The 22,733-nt window shown below is 40.6% G+C and overlaps 1 protein-coding gene across 6 annotated transcripts in view; it reads left to right on the top strand.

Annotated features, from left to right (window-relative positions):
• Positions 1–22,733, top strand: part of LOC146651250 (hyccin 2) — a 51,834-nt gene that overhangs the window by 19,713 nt on the left and 9,388 nt on the right. For all 6 annotated transcript variants that reach the window (XR_014907852.1, XM_085383788.1, XM_085383792.1 and 3 more), the window contains 8 exons: positions 2,298–2,382; positions 7,906–7,987; positions 9,807–9,908; positions 11,657–11,836; positions 14,985–15,065; positions 16,996–17,111; positions 19,789–19,884; positions 20,615–20,731. Coding sequence is in view for 5 of the 6 variants with exons in the window: in XM_085383788.1 (XP_085239914.1) it covers positions 7,937–7,987; positions 9,807–9,908; positions 11,657–11,836; positions 14,985–15,065; positions 16,996–17,111; positions 19,789–19,884; positions 20,615–20,731 (743 nt within the window). In the remaining variant the exon portion in view is untranslated. The remainder of the gene's footprint in view (positions 1–2,297; positions 2,383–7,905; positions 7,988–9,806; positions 9,909–11,656; positions 11,837–14,984; positions 15,066–16,995; positions 17,112–19,788; positions 19,885–20,614; positions 20,732–22,733) is intronic.

The raw sequence follows: 22,733 nt of genomic DNA, 5'->3' as shown, positions 1-22,733 counted from the left end.
ACTGTTATAGCCCATATTTTAATAATATGTATGCATTAAGTCCATAGTAATTACATAAATTGCAAAAAAGTGCAATAAACTACAAAAAAAATTGAAAATCGCTTTTGTTTTGTTTACATATATTTCTACTTGGAGAAATTTAAGAGGTTTATCCCTCAAAACTTTAAATACAAAAACGTTGCAAAAAATAGTTTCCCACCACAGGAAATTTATTTTGAGTGTCTTCATAGTTTTATTTTGGAGATACAGCAATTTTTATATACTGCAGGAAAAACGAAAAACAATCCTATGATGCAAATTTGCAAAGAAAACAGCATGTGCATCATTTCACTGTGGGAAGTGTTACGAACAGCTGATAGGAACGGCAAAGCGTGTTTCTGGAATATTATGTTTTTGTTCCTGCAAGCGCTTTTTATGCAATTTTTGCAAAGCTATATGTGGAACGAAACCGTGACCGAGGACAAGCTGATGGCATAAGATGTAAGTACAACTCCTCCGGTTTCATATGCAAAACAAATTATTGCGCTAGCTTACACGGTTCAGGTTCTACAGGGATTTAACAATAGTTACGCAAAACGGAGCGTGCAGCTCTGACCGGCTTTAAAGGGTTAACAATGACTTAAAAAAAATAATATAAAATAGTGTGCAACACCACTGAAGTTTTTTTTTTTAAACTCTCTTTTCAACCAACATCAGTCACTCTCCAAATAACTTCTGCTTAGCTTTTCGAGCTTCCCTCGGGTCCTCTTAATCAGCGGTCTCCAACCTTTTTTGCGCCACGGACCGGTTTATGCCCAACAATATTTTCACGGACCGGCCTTTAAGGTGTCGCGGATAAATGAGGGAGGGGCTAATAATCGGCTCAGTCATTTTTAATGATCGTTGAAAGCCCAGATCGTAATCGTGATTAAAATTCGATTAATTGAGCAGCCCTAGGCAGCGGGCCTTATTATTTGTAGTATAATTTGATTATAATGCTGTAACAGCACAAAGATAGCTACAGCTCCTTCTGTGGGTGCACCTATGACAAGGTGGCCGTGCCTCTGACCCCGGTATCCAAGAAGAGTTTTAAAATAAAGATTCACTCACTGTCAGGTTGTTGTAAAGGTGTTTATTATCCATAGAGACCAACCTCTCTTTGTACTAGGCTGTAAACATGCTTTTCAATTCTCTAAAGTTAACATGACAGTCTGTGGGGATTGTCTCTCTCTTGGAGCCAGCCTCAAGTGGCCATTAGATTAACCCCGCAAGGTCGTCCCTGTTGTTTTATTTTTGCAAACCTTTAGTACCAGGTTTTATAATCATTTGGGCTGGCAGATTATTGAGCATATGAGTATTGGACTTGTGAGCTTGTGATTTGCAGAATATTTTCCTGTTATATTGATTGTTGGGTTTTTCTCTGTATGTATTATTGTAGGGTCTACCTTACAATATAAAGCGCCTTGAGGCGACTGTTGTTGTGATTTGGCGCTATATAAATAAAATTGAATTGAATTGTTGCTGCACAGCAAGAAGGTCCTGAGTTCAATTCCACCATAAGGCCGGGGTCTTTCTGTGTGGAGTTTGCATGTTCTCCCCGTGTTTGCATGGGTTCTCTCCGGGTACTCCGGCTTCCTCCCACAGTCCAAAGACATGCAGTTAGTGGGGATAGGTTAATTGGTCAATCTAAATTGCCCATAGGTGTGAATCTGTGAGTGAATGTGAGTGCAAATGGTTGTCTGTGTCTCTATGTGTTAGCCCTGCGACAGACTGGCGACCTGTCCAGGGTGTACCCCGCCTCTCGCCCTATGACAGCTGGGATGGGCTCCAGTACTCCCCGCGACCCTGGAAAGGATAAGCGGAAGCGAATGGATGGATGGATGAATTGAATTGTGACATCTGTAAAGCCATACACAGGTGTTTCTAAACAAAAGCAACTAAACTAAAAATTTAAGTGATAAAAATGGGGCTGTTTAAAGGTTGCTAACATTTCAGAAATTTCCATTCCTACATTGATTTATTCTGTGTCACCCCAAGTTACTTGCTTGACTGACTAGCATGTTGCTTACACTGCATCGTCTGTTTGGATGTCAGTTTCTAATGAGGATAGCACTAATGTTTAAATTTTTTTAAATTCTAGCCAATGCCAGCAAAGATGGGTCAAACACATTTATGAAATCTCTGGGGAAATTATGGATAGACACTGTTCACCATCATCGACGACAGTAATTTTAAACAGTACGACTGTAGTTAAATGTCTTGAGGATGATTCTCCTGTGATGGTGATTGATGGGTCTCTTCTTTTCTTGTTGTTGCAGGTGACCCTCAGTGAGTGACAGATGTGTGACACTGTGGAGAACCATTTGCATCTCCCAGCGGAGATTTGAGTTCTGGGACACTGAGGTAAGTGCATAGATGTATACTGCATTATGTTGTTCACATTGTTTGTAGTGTTGATATTCATGACCGTCTTGTTCATTGCTCGTTTCTTGATCATTTTCTGCTTATTTTCTTTGAAAACCATTTTAACATTGCGGTGCTAAAGACATACGAAGGAGAACAAATGCTGGCACACATCATGTTGCGTTGTATCCAACCTCTGACTTACAGCGATATAATCTAAATTATGTTTGTGAAAACGAAGAGTTATTATTTGGGAATATTTACCAGTGGCTGAAAAGGACTTGACTATTGTTCCCATGGTAACTGACAAGCTTGCCTCAGCGACGGTTTGACAAGCCGGAGGAAACAAATGAGTCAGCCTCATAAAGAGCCGAACAAGCTGACTAAAAGAGAGCCTTTCAATTCACAGACTCGGATTTAAGAAGTGCACGCGCACACACACACACACACACACACACACACACACACACACACACACACACACACACACACACACACACACACACACACACACACACACACACAAAATTCCACCAGTTCATCTCATCATCTGCTCAGCTCCTGCAGCCCTGCAGCAAATCAGATATCTTTCTCCTTTGAGCCTGTTTTGTAACATTGTCAAGCTTATCTGCAGCACCCTGAGATTTGTGCATTAAAGTTTAGCCTCTGGATGTGGATGTTCTGCTTCTACACGTCTGTCTGCAGTTCATTTTTAAAATAAAGACTGAGAGGTACAGTTGGAGGAAGACATGTTGTAAGCTGTGAAACTCTTTGACCAGTGTGCAAACAAATGATATCTGTATTAATAAGTAGCCAGACGAAACTTTATTTAAATTGTTTATTGTCAACAAAAGTCACATGATTGGGAATGATCTGTAACTCTCAGGTTACGGACAAGTTACAGACAGGTTACAGGTAGTGAAGTAATTAAGTATTGCATAAAAACATTTGAATTAAGGAGAGTTGATTACAGATCATTTGCTTTCTTAGCATTGATTAATGCTATCAAGGTCATTCCATAGAAAATCCACTTGTGCATCTAACCTGACCCGCTTATTTAATTTTTCTCAAAGGGCCATGTGAGAAACTGAGACTACTGTGGAAGACTGCACCAATAATCTAAACTCAATTCTGCGAAGTCTTCATTTTATTTCTTTATAAGCCAATTGGTGGGACCCTCCAAAACATGTGAGCCCTGGGGAAAATTAATTGCCCATTTTTCATTTGTTAAACAATTGGTGCTCTCTTTGCAGTTTGTTTCTAAATTGCCTGATTAGCTTGTGAAAATTTTCTTTTGGCACAAGTTGTTCCTTGTACCTAATTTACTAAACTTTAAAGGGGAACCTCCTATTCCTTGTGATTAGTGTCAGTAGTTCTCATCTGCAGCTCTATTGATCCTGAGACCCTCTGTGAACCTTCACATTTTAAGTATTTAAAAAAAACAAACGGCAACAACTAATTCAGGACCTAGAGATTCATCAGTGTCCACACTGGTGTTTAGATGTTCTATATAACAGTTTTTCTTTCTATTTCACAGCAATAAGCTACATTTGTGGCTATTAAAATGTAAAAGTATGAAGATGAGCTTGGTATCAAAATGTAGATTTAAAAAAGAGAAGCTCAACTGAGAGCTTTTCCACATTTGATTCATTTTATCCAGCTATTGGTGTCTGTATCTGTTGGCAGGAAGAACACAGTTTTGTTTTTAATTATATTTTATTTAAACTGTGCAGAATGGTCTAAATTTAAAAAAAAAAAAAAAAAAAAAAAAAAAAAGCATGTACATTCAAACAGGCCTTAGAGTTTGTGCCCATTTTCTGGCCTGGAAGGATTCGAGTTTAACGAATAAGATTAAACAGGGGTTTCACAGCAGTATGGCTTACTGTCAGTGTGAACAGTGGGACTGTGCACATGTAGTCTTACAATGTTTCAGGCTTACAAGATAAAAGCAGTTTTTTGCTAAATCTAGTTGTCTGACAAAGTCATTTTTATGCATATTTCCAAATTTGCCCACACGCAGCTGTTGAATCTAAAGAGTACTGTGTGCCGTAACTGCCTGCATAATCTCTGTTTTTATGAACTTTTTCAGTTCTGTTAACTTGCACATTTTAGAGTGTTATCTCAGTACACTGACCCAGATGCAGCTGTAATGAGTTTATTTGCAACTCTCTGCTATCACATGTCGCATTCTGTGGGGGCACGTTTTTGTGACAAGGCAGGAGCAGAAGACCGAGCGATTGAGAGTGTGGTCAGCACCATACACGTGTATAAATGGAGACGGCAATGGTGTCACTTAATGTGTTACTGTGTTGGAGTGTGTTAGTGTTTTGGGTATATTTACGTTGGCCAGAAGTCACCATATTTAGACCACATGACACATTTAAACGTATCTATCAGCAAGTTAGTGGTAAGCAACAGCAAAAAAAAGAAAATACTGAAACCACACCTTCACCAAAACTGAGGCACAAACCTATTGCATGGGCTGAAATTTATAAGATATCTGCATTCAAATGCTGTAAAAGACTCCAGGGGTCAAGTTCACTGACCACGAATTAAGTGGGGAAAAGCCAAGCAAATGCTGAATGCCTGACAAATAAATAAACCTCTATATTGTTAGGAAGGGAGAAAAACATTTTACTGTTTAGTGTACGTGAGTGAAGTAACACCCCCCACCCCCATGCCCAGTGCTTAATTTAGAATCTGCATTTTTGTGCCAGTAAGAGGCATAACACCGCAAAATTGCTGGCCCCACAGCTAGAATCACTGACATAAGTCACTTTGGGAGTGACTGCTGTGAGAAATTCACAGATAATTCACAGATGCAGTACAGATTCTTCCCAGCATGATTTTCCTCGTCATTTAAATTTTGCCAATTTCCACTGAGCACCTTTCGGTTTTTCACTCCCACAGAAATGTGGGTTCGTTTTCAAAAGGCACCAGGGCAAAACAGACAGCGCTCTAGCACCAGAGGTTGGTGGAAGGAGACGTCAGTGAGTTTTTAGAAAGGTTCAGTGTCCTCGAAGTAACAAGATCATTAAAGAAGACTCAGAGGTTTTTCCTAGAAAAAGCACTGGGCCGAGCTGATGTTATGTTAAATGTTGAGTCATATTCGCAGAAAGTCTGACCACAGCTCAGCCAGTAAATAGGTTTTACAAGACCTAATAAGCAATGTGAATTTTGTTTTTAGTTTAAAAAAAGTCTTTCTACTAAAATACAATTAAAGAGCCATTAAAGTGGATGTGGACGTGAAAGAGCACAGCATCTTTAACTTAATGTTACAGTGTATCTTTGGGTTGTGAGAGTAGTCAGACTAATTGTCATTCTTGTTAAGCAATAATTCTTCTTAGGCTACGTTCACACTGTAGGCGAAAGCACATCAAATCCGACTTTTTTGACCCTATGCGACCCATATCCGATCATGACAGTGTGAACAGCACAAATCCGATATTTTCAAATCCGATCTGGGTCACTTTCGTATGTGGTACTGAATCCAATACATATCTGATGTTTTAGAAAGCGACTGCTGTTTGAACGGTCATGTCGCATTAAATCCATCTTTTACGTCACTGACACAAGACAGACACCAATTATCAGCGCCAGAGAAGCGCCCGAAAAGACATCGCGAACGCTTCCTGGCCATCCCGTGTAGATGTTAGTGAAACTGTGGGGAGACAGCGTTGGAGAAACGTGAACATTTTATTTGTATTGTATAATCTGCAGATTATTTGTAGTGTGAACAAGCAGACCAAAAAATCGGATTTGATCAAAAAATCGGAATTGAGCTTTAGGACCTGCAGTGTGAACGTAGCCTTAGTAGCTTTCCTAAAGGTTAGTGATGGTAAATTAATCCTGGTAGTCTTTGGTGAAGGGCATTGGTGTCAAATCAAGAGAGAGGATGGCCTTGATTTTAAGCTGCAGAGTGCATCTGCTGTTACATAAGTATTGTTTATTTATGTCACTGTGGCAGCTTGGCACACTGGGTCCATGCAACATCACCTTCAGTGTGTATCCAAACTGTCACTGCCTGTGACTGTTCACCACCTCTCACTCAGCCAATCCACACACACACACACACACACACACACACACACACACACACACAGTTCCTCTCCCTTGCTGAGACACACGTCTCGTTCATAGCAAATCTTTTCACGGGATAAATAATGAGAATATATTTTCCATGGGGTGAGTTCTGTAGGAGAAATGGCTTTGCACAGTTTGCTGAAGTTAATTTTAGCTGCTGGAAATGGAGAAGAGAACCAAGGATAACTGTGCGGCCGAAGCCGAAGATGCTATCCCATTACTCATTTCTCTTTATGAATTACAAGCTAGAAAATGTCCTGTTTGTAAATGTTAAAAACCCTCGCCATTTTTAACCACCATATCGTTCTGCTCTGTGACGTTCTTTGACGTTACAAATATATGAAAGAAGACATGAGCTCGTCATCTATGATTTGAATTGTAGAGTGAAAGCTCAAAGGAATTCCTGTGGTGGTTCATGTTTGCAGTGACAGGTACTGGCTCCGAGCTGACTTGTTACATAACATTGTAATGAGGATAAGAACAGCATGCTGCTGATTTTATATGTTGCCGCTTGTGTTAACTGGAACTGATGTGCACTTAGCATCACTGTGTTTCATGTTTGATTGTTTATTTCAAAACCCATGAGATTTAATGTTGTCTTTCAGAATGATTTTTTTTTTTTTGCTGTTGCTGGGTTATAATCACAGGCCAAGGTAAATGGTTTCTGGGGTACTGCCTTTGCACTGTACAGAGTCCCCCCCCCCCCCCCCCCCCCCCCTGCATATAAAATCAAATGTTGGCACACACCAGAGAGCTTTTGACCTGACACCAAAGGAAAATCACCAGTGTGTAGTACACAACTAGTTGGTTAGTTATGTTGAGCTTAAATGAAGAGTTCCGTGTCATTAAAGTAGCTCTCTTTTTATCTGGCCGATTTAGGTTACACTGAAGATTTAACCTGGTTAGAAGCTGGTTATGTGGTAACACTTCCAGAAAAAAATGACATTCATTTTCTAGTGAAAAATACAAATGTCCTATTAAATACATATGAACATGAGTTGCCTGAAAGAGCTTTTGTTTTTGACCTTCATTATCACTGAAAAATCTAAATCTAAATGTTAGCTGTTATCGAGAAACAGATGGGACTTTGTTTAATAAGGAAGCCCAAAAAGCACCAAGCACAGCTTTTACTAAGCCTGGTTTTTATTGGGCTTAGTCACAGCTTGGATATTTTCATACTTATGTGGAGTACATACACTTGCCTGTTCTGTATTTGAAATCTTTGGGAAGTTTTGTTGTGTTGTTTATTGCCTTAAGACATTGTAAACTACATATTTTTTTTTATGTTATCTTCTTTAGTAAGCACCTTGAGGTTATGTGTAATGAAAGGTTCCTTGTAAATAAAATTGACATTGCTGTCTTCATTCTCCTCCTGTGTTTTCCTTTCTCCCTTCCCATTACTGTACCCACCACCTTCCTCTGCCTCTGTTTGTCCACCAGGCAGCCAAAGGGGGGGGTGTCTCTGAGGAAGATGCTGGGCTCAGAACGCAGTGTTGTCGAAGAATGGCTCTCAGAATTCAAGGTAAAGGCCCTCGATTGCGCTACTCTCATTCATGAGTCATAACTATGAAATCTACTCCTGGAGGCTATTTTTTTTCTCTCTTTTTTTTTTTTTTCGAGAGAGGAACTGCGTACTGTGTGTGTAACAGCTGTGGCGAAGAGTGTTGAGAGTAAAAACTGTGTGCATCTGTCATCTCGTTAACATTTCAGTCCTTTGTAAATTCTAATTAAATGTAGTGAACGCTAGCAAGAACAGTGGCTAGCTTAGGTCAACTCGGGCCTATCGTCAGCTGTGTTTAATCAGCATAACCTCTCTGTACTACACAAAATGTACTGTGCATAGTTTGTTCTTTGAACTCACAAGCAAAGTAGCTGCTTATATCTGCTTCATCATGTTTTCACATACATTTTTATTTTCCTTTTTTTTTTTTTTTTTTTTTTTTTTTTGATGCATATAAATTATGGGATTATTCAGCTTTCAGTAATCAGTTAGCTTTTATATAAGAACAGTGCAAGAGTTGCTGTTCCAGCCTCATGTCCTCATGTTCTTGTAAATGCTAGTAGATACTGAAAGCAATTTCACATACTCATTAATTGTGAAGCGCTAACAATAGTTTTTCTGTGTTTGCGGTTTCTCAATGTATTGCACAGTGCCGCTTGTCATTTCCAGTATAGATTTAAGCTCAGCTGCATTGTCAGCTATTAGTGACAAAAGGCTAATATTATCTCAACAATTGATTTTTTTTTTAACAATACAAATAGCAAATCTAAAAGGCTAAAGACTACAATAGCAGGCTAGCAAGCGTCTCATTATTTTTTTTCATTCATATTCTTGTAATGAAAAAATAGCTTTAAAAATATCACAGTGGCATGCAAAATATACACAAATGACCCCACTCAGTAAAATTTGGGTTAAGACAGTTTGGCTAGTAGGCAATGCAAATGGTTTTTTTTTTTTGGGGGGGGGGGGGGGGGGGGTGCTGGTATTTGTAGTGTTTCAGTTGAAGTAGTTAGTTGACTGTAATTAATTAATAATAAATGTTGCTTCACTCTTGGTGTTCCAGACTAGTTTAAAAAAGTGTTTATGTCACTTTTCTTTCTCATTCTGTGAAGAAGGAATGGGTTCCTTTAAGCACTGTGGTTTGTACAGTGCATTAAACCGTTATGACACGGCCACAAAGTTTCTGTCACCTTAGCAATCATAAATCTGATGCAAAAGTCTGTTCAGCACATTTACAAAACAGAAAAGTGCAAAGGTGATGACGAGCTAAAAAGAAGGAAATAATGTGCAGTACATTAAGAGGAATGGAAAAAGACAGCAGAAAACTAGAGAAAGGAGGAAAGATGAGAATAGAATGGTATGACTCATGGTGGTGCAGACCAGGCACATTGTGTTCTGCCCTCAAAATGATCATACTCTCACGCTGAGAGGCTATAGCTGCCGTCTGTCATCTACAAAACACGATCTTGACCATTTGAAGGATTTCACCCCAGGATGTTCTGAGGATGTCAGACATCATCAATCTGTTAGGTTCAGAGTTATTTTATCAAAAAGCTATGCTTTCCTAAAAGTTTTCTTTTCTTACTTCACCTACCACATTGTCAAACTCATCGACTGGGGAAGTCAATCTTTTCAAGTCTTTTTTTGATGCTTCCATTTTTAATCAAGGGACTTCTTACATGTCACAGCATGCTGACACACAGTTAAGTCACTGTGTGCTGTGAAACAATTGAATACAGGATGTAGAATTACACACAGTCTTTACTTGTTCTCTAGTTTTGTGGCTAGACGTAGAAGTTGTTTGCATCACTCAACAGTCCTTTGTGTCTCCTTGCTTTAGTCCTTACCAGAAACCCACATCCCCAGCTACGCCGGCAGCCTTCATCTAAAGAAGTCCTTGGTCCCAGCTCTCTACAGAGTCATCCAGGACCCCAACAACGAGGTAATACACGGAGGACGCGCACATGCAGACGGATGGTTTTTAGCTCAAGGAAATGTGCTGCTTGTGAGTCATGATGTTGTTTCTGTTGGCACTGAGCAAAAAAACTTGACACACAGCCGTGTCTGCAGGGCGTACATGCACACCGCAACACACTCTGCTGTTGTGTATGATGGAAGGCACAATGGCGGTGCCGTCTGCGTTGCCTGTGAGACGGTACACTGTGTTCCCTGTATGCAGTGCTTTGCCTAACAAACTAAAGCGTCCGCAGCCAAAGCTGGAAAAGACACAGTCACCGCAGTGCCCAAGCACCTCAATATCTTTTTCTTACTAAGCAGATGTTTCTTGCACCTGCACAGCTAGACCGGTGTTTTGTACTTTAAAGGGACCTAATGACACAGTTTCTAAGCAAAGGCCTGAGGTACTCAATGAGAGAGGACTTTAATTTGGCTCTAATGACACACTTGGTGCCTCCAGTTCTTTCTGGCCCCGTTTTCACCTCGATTTCACGGTCGAATTTGAGTGTCAAGCAACTAGGGATCTAACTTCCATTAGTGCTGTCAGTCTGGCTGCACAATCCCATTAATGATGACACAAGTGATTGAGGAGTGCATGCATGTCTGTGTGTGAGAGATAAAGTAGGGGAGAGTGTAATGTGCTTGAATTTTGCATGTTTTTTTGTTGCTGTTGTTTTTTGTTGTCAAGCTGGGGACATGAAGGGCAAATGCCTTGCCAAGTTCTTTGCCGCCTTTTTCCCCAGTCAGCCATGTACAACACACTTACACAGTCGTGCTGTGTGGGCATTCACTCACACTGACCCCTGGACTGTATAAACGCTGTGGCTCAGCTGGCCTCCCCTGACACTACATCTGCCGAGGCTTTCGTTGTAGTGAATTATCCCCTCTGCTTCTATGCATCTCGCACTATCAACTGGAAGCGAGACTCTCCCTCCATCTGTCCATTCTGTCGTGTTACGTTTACAATGGCGTTCGTTCATGTTTTGAAACGAGAGCTATGTGAGTCCATTTCTGCAGGCTATTAAAAAGGCTGCTGCTGAGGCTAATGGGAGGTAATAGTTTATAGCAGTTTATAGCAGTCATCCTGAACCTATTGTTCTTTAATATTAACCTAGACATACATTTCCATGAATTTAATTATCTTAAAGTGGACCTATTATGCTCATTTTTAACTCTATAGGTCTTTATATCTTATACCAGGCATTGGTGCATCCCAGCAGTTCATTCTTTCTCTGAAACGAGCTGTTTTAGCTCCTCTTCCTTTAAAGCCACCCTCCCTTGAAGCTAGCTTTTATCTTACTGGCTGTTCCTCGCAGACAGAAGGTTTGAACAGCAGGTGGAGAAGGATACTGTCTCTCATCAGCATTATACGGAGCCAGTGGAAGAAACTACCTCATTGATGAAACTTGGCTATGCTTAATATGAGCATCCAGGAGCTTAAAAATACACCCCCGTATAACAAAAATAAAGAGGACCATTTTAGATGTTCTATAAACTGTTTTTGTTTTGTGTTAACGGTATTAATGACAGCTTTTATTGGTTTTTATGATATTGGGGTTAAATATAAATGGATTAAACATTTTATATACAGAAAAATACAGTTCAGTTTCCATATTTAGTTTTGTTTACTGCCTTATTGGGAGAGCCTAACAAGCATGGTGTAAATTCCAGTAAGGTGTCAGACCTCGTGTTAATTTGTTAATTTGCATTTTCTTGTTTCCATCTGTGATCCAGCTCTTGGAGCCTGTGTGCCACCAGCTGTTCGAGCTGTACCGGAGCTCCGAAGACCGCTTGCGACGCTTCACCCTGCAGTTCCTGCCCGAGCTGGTGTGGGTTTATCTGCGCATCACTGCCAGCAGGGATCGTCAGAGCAATGGCTGCATCGAGGCCCTGCTTCTGGGCATTTATAACTTGGTAGGTGTTCACCTTTCTGGGTCTGGTTACAGTAGCATGCCCGATGCAGAGCGATGGTCTTGTTACTGGCTGAGCCTTAAACGCGACCTTGTGGATAACCAGGTCCACCATAAAGTGTTGCAGTGCATACCAGTAGAGTTCCTGCAATCAGCCGTGAAGTAACTTGAACAGAGATTTCAGTTATTTTGTTTTTAGCAGGCAATGCTAATATCTTTGTTTTGTTTCATTTGTTTAAGGCTCATTTGCAAATTGTTAAAAGTTAAATACAATTTAGCCTTAAAGGACTTTTTTAAAAAACCGAAATGTTGAAATGCTCCCTGGATCATTAATTCAACAAATCCATGTGGTATCCCGACAGTAAAAACAAACAAGCAACGACTATTCAAATCTTCACAGTGAACTGCCAAATGTGATTTGACTGTCAAAATTCAGAATCAGGGACAGACTCATTCTGAAATATGGAGCAAGGGTGGCTGCAGTGTCCAGTTTCACACTGTTAAACCCTTCACATGATCTGTCAACTGCTTACCCTGCAAACATAACCAGTATCTTCTGTTTGCTGCTGAGCTTTTTTTCCTCCTCAGTTTTGAGTACTGCTTATTAGGTGTCCTGGTTCTAGTTTGACGACTGCTCTTACAACATCATCATCCATAAAGGGATATCTCTGCCAAAGCTAAAGCTTCCCCACCATGCCAAGCATGAATCTGATTGTAATAGTTTGTAGTTGTGAGAACATCAACACTTTGTCTCACAGTAGTCAAAAGTTGATTGATCCAGACTTAAGGTTTCAAGTAATCCTCCTAACCCATAACCTCGTTGGCAGAAGTTAATTTGTGAGGTGTGACTAGACTGCTATAGGGTTATATGGATGAATATAGGTCGTTGCATTATTTTGAGCCTTTACAATTCTTAAGATGCATTTAAATGGATAAAGTGTAAAGTAAAGTGTGCGTGTTAGTCCCCATAGGGAAATAGTTCCTCTGCATTTAACCCATTCACCCAGTGAAACAGTGGGCAGCCACCAGTGCAGCGCCCGAGGAGCAGTGTGTAGGGACGGTACCTTGCTCAGGGGTACCTCAGGGTAGCCGTTCAGTGGAGTCGAACCCCCGACCTTCCGATCATGGGGCCACCACTCTACCTACTGAGCTATCCCTGGATAAGAATGTGGGAAAGTGCATTTTTTAAATGGAAATCACAGGTGCTTTAGATCTAATACAAGTGAAACATTGTTAAGGTTGAACGTCTGTTGACTTGAAAGACGACCTACAGGGAAAACCCTGGATAATGGGACGAGCGCAGATAGATTGCATCACCAGGAAACACCCCTGGGGAAATGTGCTAAGAGCTTGAGATATCAATAGAAAGAGCTCCATGACAGCCAGCAGAGCTAAGGGTATATCCATGCATAATTCATCCCTCAGTCTATACCACTCACCCTACACACACACGCATAGGTACATACTGCTCGTGCTCATTGACATCTTGCCTGTCTTCAGCGATGACTTCTCCTTGATAAACAGCCTTGCTTTCAGCAGTTGCCGCAGATATTCAGAGATGTACTGTTACCCAGTGAAGGGCACACCAAGGCATGAATCAACAACAAATTCAAGGAGAAGTGCAGATAAGAAAGATTGTCTGAAAAACCAGAAAAGCTCACCACTTTGATTAGTGTAAGGGGGATGGGGGGAGAGATCAAACTGAAACAAGAAAAGTTGTCTCAACTTTACTCATTCTGTTAACACTGTCCGTCATGCTCACATGTAATAGCCACTTGAGTCCTATTGAGTTGCTCATAATTGAATTTCAGGATAAATCTGGGAAATGAGAAAGTTTCACAAATGTTCTCATGTACATCCGTAAATGTTTATTTTTTCCTCTTTTTAATATATATCAGGAACACAGATAATCAGGTATTACTTGTAGAAATGGTATCATTCTCAGAGAAGCGTTAATCTTTGTGCAACCCATCGCAGTGTGAAATTGGAATTGAGTGGCACCGGTTCTGGCAGTGACATTTAATCTGCCAGCAGAATAGACGAACACCAGGCTTAACCGCGTGCGTGATAGGCGGTTCTACAACAGTACTGATAAATGTTTGCACCTTAACCACCACAGAGGGAAAAAAATCACATTTACAAGCTTAATATACACTCATCAGCCTCTTCTTTAAGTACACATGTTCAGTTGCTTACAAATATCTAATCAGCCAATCACATGGCAGCGTTTGGGCATGTAGAAATGATGAAGATGACCTGCTTAAATGTGCTTAAATCACATTGTTCCAGGATGTGGAACAATGTGATTTAAGTGACTCTGAATGTGACACTTTTGGCGTTTTTGATGTCATACGGCTGGTCTGAGTATTGCAGAAACAGCTGGGATTTTCCCAACCAACCATCTCTAGTGTTTACATGCTCAGAAAAAGAGAAACTATGCAGTGACCGGCATTGTAGGTTGCTTCAGAATGACATGAAAGCAACACAAACTCAAATAACCACTCATTAAAAGAAAGGTATGCAGAGAAGCATCTCTGAACATGCAACATGTTGAACATTGAAACAGATGGACTGCAACAGCAGGCATTCACACTAGGTGTCCGTTCTGTCTCCACTAAGAACGGACTGAGGCTACAATTCACCAGAACTGGACAATAGAAGACTGGAAAAATGTTGCCAGGTCTGATAAGTCTTGATTTCTGCTGCAACATTCAGACTGTAGGGCCAGAGTTTAGAGTAAACGACATGAAAAGCAGGGATCCACCTGTCTTGTATTAAGGCTGCTGCTAGTGTAATAGAGTGGAAGATATTTTTTGGCACAGTTTGGACCTTGTTGGCTTTCCTGACATTGTCCATCTCTTTATTACCACAGTGTACCCATCTTCTGATGGCTGCTTCCAGCAGGATACTGCACTATGCCACAAAGATCAAGCTATTTCTAACTGTGTACAAGGCTATTCTTAGTGGTTTTCAAATTTTGTTTGCTATACCTAATTCTGTAGCTGATTTTAAAAAAAAAAAAAAAAAAAAAAAAAAAAAGGGTTGTGGATGTCCCACAGAGCAGGCCCACCTCACAGTATCAGAATCATTGTTTCAAATGCAAACCTGCATTCCTTCAGTAACACACCTTCTCTGTTTCTTTGGGTTTGCAGGAAATCGTGGACAAAGATGGCAACAGCAAGCTCCTTTCCTTCACTATTCCATCTCTCTCCAAACCATCGATATATCATGAGGTAAGCCTCTCTTCACTGCAACTCTGCAAGTTGCAGAAGGACTTACTTAAATGGCTATTTAGAAGGTGGCAGCTCAACATCCCAGCACTGCAGGTCTTTTTTTTCATTAACATCACCTTGAGGAGTTAGCTGTCTGTATGTGTTAGTCCCTCTCTGCCAGATCTGTGTCTTTCAAAAATCTAATAAGAAAAGATTTAACAATTTATGCACTTGTCGATTTCTTTGATTTTAAAATGAGAGCATTTCAACTTTCGTTCATTTTGTGTTTGAGTCGCTTTTGGTCGCTGTCACCGTCACGCTGGCTTCGTGCAAACGCTGACCTGTCTGCTACAACAGGCACAGTATTGACTGTTGCTTTGACCTGGAATTCCATTACCAAGAGGTTTTAAAGGACATACCGACTGTTTACTGGCAGCTCATAGCCAGATTTTAGAGCCTTTTTTACTCCTCATAGCACAGAGTGACAGCCCTCAGTAGGTGCTTGTCTCTGAGTTGTGCGTGCGAGTGTTGATGAGACTTGAGTGTGTAGCATGTGCTGAGGGCGATTTATTGCTGTAATTATAAGCTTGAAAGGCTCTATCCTCCATGCTGAGAGAGTGAAGAAAGCATGGAGGAGAGTGTGTGTGTGTGTGTGTGTGTGTGTGTGTGTGTGTGTGTGTGTGTGTGTGTGTGTGTGTGTGTGTGTGTGTGTGTGTGTGTGTGTGAGTGAGTGAGTGAGAGAGTCACAACAAGCTTCCTCAGCTGTAGTACGGCTCTGCACGTACGTGGCCTTATCCCTTGGCCTCCAGCATTAGCATACACTCCGCTCACTTGCTTTTTGTTTTTTCTCAGCGCCACTGCCTCGCCTTCTCTGCTCAGTGTCACACAAGATACCTAGGACAGAATATCAATTCAATTTAGAGGTGACTTTTGGTCTGCACACCATCAGAATAAAATGGCCTTGTGACACATCCTCACTTGGACATAGCCAAAGAGGCCACGCACTCGGTCGTTACCTCTTCCTCTTTTTATTTCAACATGAAGATTTAAGATGACTTTGTTTGTTAACCTGAATACCTTAGCTTGTCTCTGGAATGACACAGTGCTGGACAGCGAAATACACCTTGGTTATTCAGTTTATCCTCTGTGCTTATGGTAACCTAGAGATATCAGATCTGTAACAGGGCAAGGATTAAAATAGGAAGTTAAACCATGTCAGACCATATAGCAGTCACATTGCTGAGGATATAAAACTATCCTTAAGGCCACGTGACATGCTAATTCATGTTGTATAATTGAGGTTGAAGGCTTTGGATTTTGGTCAGCGAAACTACACAGCAGATCCACACAGCAAATTCTGCTGTCTTGTCTTATGATCAGTATGATGACAAGATCATGAATGCACAAGTGCTCTGTTTATAGAATTTTTTTCCCCACAATATTGCAGGATTTCTGGTGCCCTTCAGAGTTTTTAGCTAAAGAGAATTCAAAAACAATTCTTTTTGAACAAGTTTTGTTGATTTGATCCATTTAAGTATATGACGTATTTGATGAAATGGTCAAATAAGGAGTCATTGGCTTTACCCGACTGTTCAGTAGTCATGCTTTCTGTCATGATATGTATGAACTAATACATGAACAAATTTAACTCGGGTAATTTTTGTGAAGACTTACTTTCTTTTGTATAATAAAAATAAAGAGAATGAAACAAAACAACAAAAATTACGACATCAGGCCATGAACAAGCTGGATTACTTTGTCTCTACTGTCCCCACAGTTTGTTTTTGTGACATGTAAACCTAGTCTGGTTCTTCCATTTTTCTCAACACGTTTCCACAAAGTTTTGTTATAGTTTTCCATTTAAACAAAGAAAAGGGCCATTTATCATTTACTGTCATGCTATAAAGGTGCCACAGCTGGGAAATGTTTAATGAACTGTTTTTCTTTATAGCCTTCTAGCCTGGGGTCAATGGCACTGACAGAGGGAGCGCTCTGTCAACATGACCTGATCAGAGTGGTGTACAGCGGCCTCCATCCTCAGAGAGAGACCTTCACTGCGCAGAACAGGTACTGATTTAGATTTAGATTAGATGTTTAGCTGTAGTTTATACACACTGAGATCCCTGTTTGTTCAATTGGGGGCAGTGGTAGAGGTCTTTCAAGGTGCAACTCGCCATACTGAATCAAACTTTGACTAATTTATTTTCATTAATAAAATACTTTATTTATTGTACACCATCTATAAAACCTTTTTAAGATGATCAGATCGTAAGCCTTGATGCTCGCCCAGCCTCCTCTGGCCAGACTTGGCAGGTCTGAAAGCTTTTTTGGCTCTAAAATACTTTATGCTGCTATGGTGATCTTTGCATAGAAATGAAGCAATAGAATGAGCAGATATACATAAATGCCCGTGACATATACAGTGGTGTGAAAAAGTATTTGCCCCCTTCCTGATTTTTCATATGAACTACCTTTTTAAGGTCATGCCACAGTATCTCAATCAGATTCAGGTCAGGACTTTGATTAGGCTACTCCAAAGTCTTCATTTTGTTTTTCTTAAGCCATAGAGGTGGACTTGCTAATGTGTTCTGGATCATTGTCCTGCTGCACAACCGAACAGATGGGCAGACATTCTCCTTGAGGATGTTTTCTTAGATAGCAAAATTCATGGTTCCATTTACCACAGCAAGTCTTCCAAGTCCTGAGGCAGCAAAACAGCCCCAAACCATCACACTACCACTACCATGTTTCACTGTTGGTATGATGTTCCTTTCCTGAAATACCAGATTTAATGGGACAAAAGTCTTGGGGATCATCAAGATGTTTCTTGACAAAAGTGAGACAAGCTTTTGTCTTCTTTTTGGTCAGCAGCGGTTTTGTCCTTGATAAGAAAGAAACTGGCAGAAATGGAATCCAGTTTTGCCAGTTTCTTTCTTATTGTTGAATCATGAACTCTGTGTTTAACTGAATCGTCAATGCACGCTTGGAGTAATTTTGGTCGGGCAGGGGAAGGAAGGGGGCTAACATTTTGTCACACCACCATAGCAGATAATCTAGGGGAAGCACAGATAACACTCATCATCTTTAGTGTTTTCCAGAGCAGGGTGGCCCCCTGGTTTCCATAAACACAGAGCATCATAAATATACTGAATGGTTTTCAGCAGGACCAAGCCTCTTAGCTTATTTGGAAATCCATTTGTTGAGTTGGGCGTGAGATAGTGTTTATGAGAAGAAGGCTCAAAGCTCCAGAGAGGTGCCAGCTCAGTGCTACTGATGATCTAGCACCAAGCAATTTACATCCACCTTGCACACAGACTCAGTTAGGCCACTTAGATTCAAGGGCTTCCTCATTGTCCTCCCTCAATATGCACTTAAGGAAATAAAGTATGCTATATGGAAGCTGAAGGCTAATAATAACAAAGGGAGAGTTCTGTATCGATTCCATTTGAGTACCACCAACTTTTTATTCTCTCTCTCTATTTTTTTTAAACAACTATCAAACAGTTTTGTCACAACACAGAGGGTCACGGATGAGTTGTTGTCATGGAAATTTTTGTATTAAATAATTCACAGTTTCTGTGTTGTTGTTTGGGGTGGCTGTGGCTTAGGAGGTAGAGCAGGTCCCCTATAAAGGTTGGTGGTTCGATCCCCTGTCTGTTCCAGTCTGCGTGCCAATCATCCTTGGGCTCCAAGTTGCTCGTAAGAATGTGTGAAAGTTGGATAGAAAGCACTTCCATTTAAGAAAATAAAAAGTGCCCATATGAATGGGTGAATGAGGCAAGTTGTATGAAAGTGCCTTGAGTGGTCAATTACAGTAGAAAAGATATATATATATATATATATATATATATATATATATATATATATATATATATATATATATATATATATATATATATATATATATATATATATATATATATATATATATATATATATATATAAAAGAACTGCTCCATTTGTCACGCTTACATGTGGGCCTGATCAGCCTTTGCCATAACTTCTAGAAGGAAGAGCACTTTCCCCCACAGAACTTATGCTACAGTTGCTTTTCAGTGACTTTATTAGTAATTTGTACATATACTACCCAAATCTCACCTGTGTGTTCTACAGCGCCACCCTCTTTAGTTTTATGCATGACTCCTAGTGATGTAAATTTTGCCATCACTGGGTAAAGTGAGGTTTTGTGTCTGACAGTTGTGTGTGTCCATGTTGCTCTACATTGAAATGGACCATCTACTTATGTGTCCTTCAGGAGAAACTATTTGTACACAACTGTCCGTGCTTGTGCCCAGAAGCTAGTATAATCTTGGCCCCTCTCTGTCAAAGCTTCTGAGTTGCGTAGGTTTGCCAAATATTTTAACAATAATCTCTTTACTGGGTGAACCCGCAGCAACAAGTATGCTATCCACTATGAGTTCAAGATGACTTAAATCTTTAGTGTCACTGATTCTGCATCATTGATAAGAAGTCTGTGGAGAGCTTAAGGGCGATTACTGCAGTATGTAAGGCTATGCACCTACAAGCGGCACACTGGCTGACAATGCACAAAAGTGCTTAGGCAAGCAGACTGTTTAACACTTCATAGAGTTGATAAATTGCTTGAACCACGCTGCATAATTGTTCTCAGTGAAAGTGTCATACTTTAAAGGTATGATATTGATTAAAAGTGATATTTCCTTTTTTCCCAACTTTTTTTTTTTGGACTAAGTTGATTAGATTAACAGTGTGTTTTTGGTTGCAGGTTTGAGGTGCTGTGTTTCCTCATGCTCTGCTACAACTCTGCTGTGGTCTACATGCCCCTTTCTTCCTATCAGTCAGTCTGTAGGATGAGCTCACGGTAAGAAAAACAAAAACGCGTGTACCTTCTTTTGTTTTGCATTTTCTCCACCCAAGTGATAACCAGCCTCTGCAATGACACATTTTTTGTATTACCTGCTTTCCAGAAATTAGGATTAAAACACCTCATAGGCCGTGTAACCATATCTCAGTACAGACTGCCATCTTTGCAGGAGGATTTGATAAATGCAGTTTTATTTGAAATGAGTTGAACTGACTGTGCTTTTGGCCAATCAAAAACCTTACTGCTGGATACCTGTCTCCATCTGTCTATTTTGGAAACACTGAGACGCCCTAAGGAGAAAGGATCAATGTGGAATTCACAATATGACGCAGATAATTATTCCACCGCAGCATGTAGACGATTCAGGATATGAATCGCTGCCTACTGTTACCGATCAGACAGACAACGCCTGAAGCAAGCTCAGTCTAGTCTAGACAGATGGCAAACTGTGACTGTGAAGACTTCAGAGCACGAGAACAGCACTCACTCTTTCAGTTTAGCCTCACAGTAAAGACGTGAGCACCCTGCTGGCTGACCTTGCCTAACCTTCTATGAGTCTCAAGAAGTTAAGATTTTGTTCCCCTCGCTCAGTGTTTGATGTGTTTCCTCAGGAAGTGTCTGATGTTTCCTTTAGTTGTTCTTCCCATTTAGCCTCATCTTATCTGATGTGTGCTTTCCACAGAGGTTAAAGGGATGTTGTTTAACCAGTAAAAATCTCTATTCACAGGTTGTGTGTATGCGGCTTCCCGCGGCAACAGCAGAAGCTTTGGAGGGAACCTTGCAACCGAGTGCTGTTGGACCCTGAGTTCATGGTGCAGATGCTGACTGCAGTGTATCATGCCATGTACGTGTCTTTAAAGCAGGAAAAGTGTTTCGGTTTTTGCTTATTTCATTATATTATGATTTTTTGGCAGTTCCACGGCTGCAGAAACAAGTTTCATGCATCATCACTTGTTATATATGCAATATACACATGCTGTTGTTATAAAGGAACATTATCACTTATTTTCAGCTCTATTTTTAGTCTTGAGCTGGCTTTAGAGCTTTTTAGCTACCCGCTACAGCCAGAATCGGTTTTGGTTGACTTTCATGAAGGATCAATGCATCAGGTCCAGTTTGGGGTCCAGTTTCTTGCCCAAAGGCATTTCTTTATGCTGACTGGAGGAGTCTGGGATCAAACTACTAACCCTCTGACTAGTAAACAAACCCATATGTCTGTTGACCTTTTCCAACAAAAAACACTCGACTTCTGATTAGTAGCTGACCCGATCTACCTCCAGAGCTGCAACCACCTTACTGCTCTGAGAGCAGTCTGAAGCTGCACAGGCCAGAGCGAATGGTGTAAATGAAGCTGAAAAGAGATTCTGTATTTATTGTGGCTGTAGCCAGCTGCTCGTTGTGGGCAACACAACATAATGTTGTTTTTGCCACTGGAACATTGCTAATGAGGGTCTTCTTGATTCTAGTTTGCCATGAGTTGCTGCAGAAATTCTCCTCACAGCATATGCTAGTGCGCCACCAAGGGCAGAAGCTACCCACTGTAGAGAGCGATTACATCAGCAGCGCATTGTGGAAGCAGGTGATTTCATCCCCTACGAGGACAGTCATTGCAAAGCTGATTATAGCTCCTCGATGACAGCAAGTCCTCAGATATGGATATCCTGATACGATGGTGACTGGAATCGCTACTGTTGCAGTAGTGGTGTAGCAGAGCGGTTGGGAGAGGATGAGCATGCATTCTGCCTCATCACCTCCATGAGGATGCAGAGCAGAAATCAGTAGGTTGGAGCAGGCGATGCACAAAAAAAAGGAGGAAAAAAAAGGGCTGTGTGTGAGTGTGAGTTTAGATGACAGAAAATAATGGCCTTTTTAGTAATCCCTACCATAGGTCACCTCAGTGCTCACTCACGTGAAGGCCAGATGAACATGAATCCAAGCTTCACACTTGGCACTAGCTGAGGACAGTCTGGGATTTAGGTTAATATGGCCGCTAATGCCGAGAGAGGAAGCAAAATGCGCTGGGATATCAGAACATCACAAACAGAAACAGCGTTCACTTGTGCTGTTCAGATTGGAAATTTATTCTACTGTAGAGTAATTTTCAGCCTCGTGAACATCAGAGTCTGTTTTACCTGCCCATTCATCCCATTTCTTTTGATCTTAAGACTAAAAGGAAGCCCAGAACATTTGTCCCCGCTCGCATGACTGTTGCATTTGCAGGACCACATCAAAGAGTTCAGCCATTCACTTCCTGGTGTTTTTGCAATTTTAATTTATTATTTCCATAGTACTTTTTTTTCATGGTCATCAGTCCAGGTAGTATCTTGCAGTATCTTGCTCTGCAAAGATAATATTCAGTATTTATTGGACATTTTCAAGTTAAATACATGTTTATCAGTCTTTGCTGATTTTCAATTGGAATTTTATAATATGTTTCCATATCCTGCATTTACACAATTTTACACAAATTAGCAGCCATTAATGTGCCAGTATTCTATTTAGTAACTGTGAAAACCATTTATGTGTGACATAAAGTTTGCTTTTCTAAATGCTTTATATTTTATTTCACTGCGAGGAAAAAAATTCAGCCTATTTTCTTGCATTTCAACAGCGTGACAAAGAGTATAATCCCTCTGTTTAGATACGTGCCCAAGTTATCCACCACGCCCTCGCTGTAGCTGCAGGCATTACTAAATAACTAATAATAGATTAGAGGATATGATTCAGACGTCAAGGCACCTTGTGAGACATTCCAGATAGGCTCGCAGCATGACATTGTTGTGTGTGTGTGTGTGTGTGTGTGTGTGTGTGTGTGTGTGTGTGTGTGTGTGTCTTTTGTTGTGATT

Source organism: Rhamphochromis longiceps, linkage group LG16 (assembly GCF_057381845.1).
Source record: "Rhamphochromis longiceps isolate RC_006_pf linkage group LG16, R_longiceps_female_GT1.1, whole genome shotgun sequence".
NCBI classification, from domain to species: Eukaryota; Metazoa; Chordata; class Actinopteri; order Cichliformes; family Cichlidae; genus Rhamphochromis; species Rhamphochromis longiceps.
Note: the sequence above shows the minus strand (reverse complement) of the source record. Positions and strands in the feature narration are given on the sequence as shown.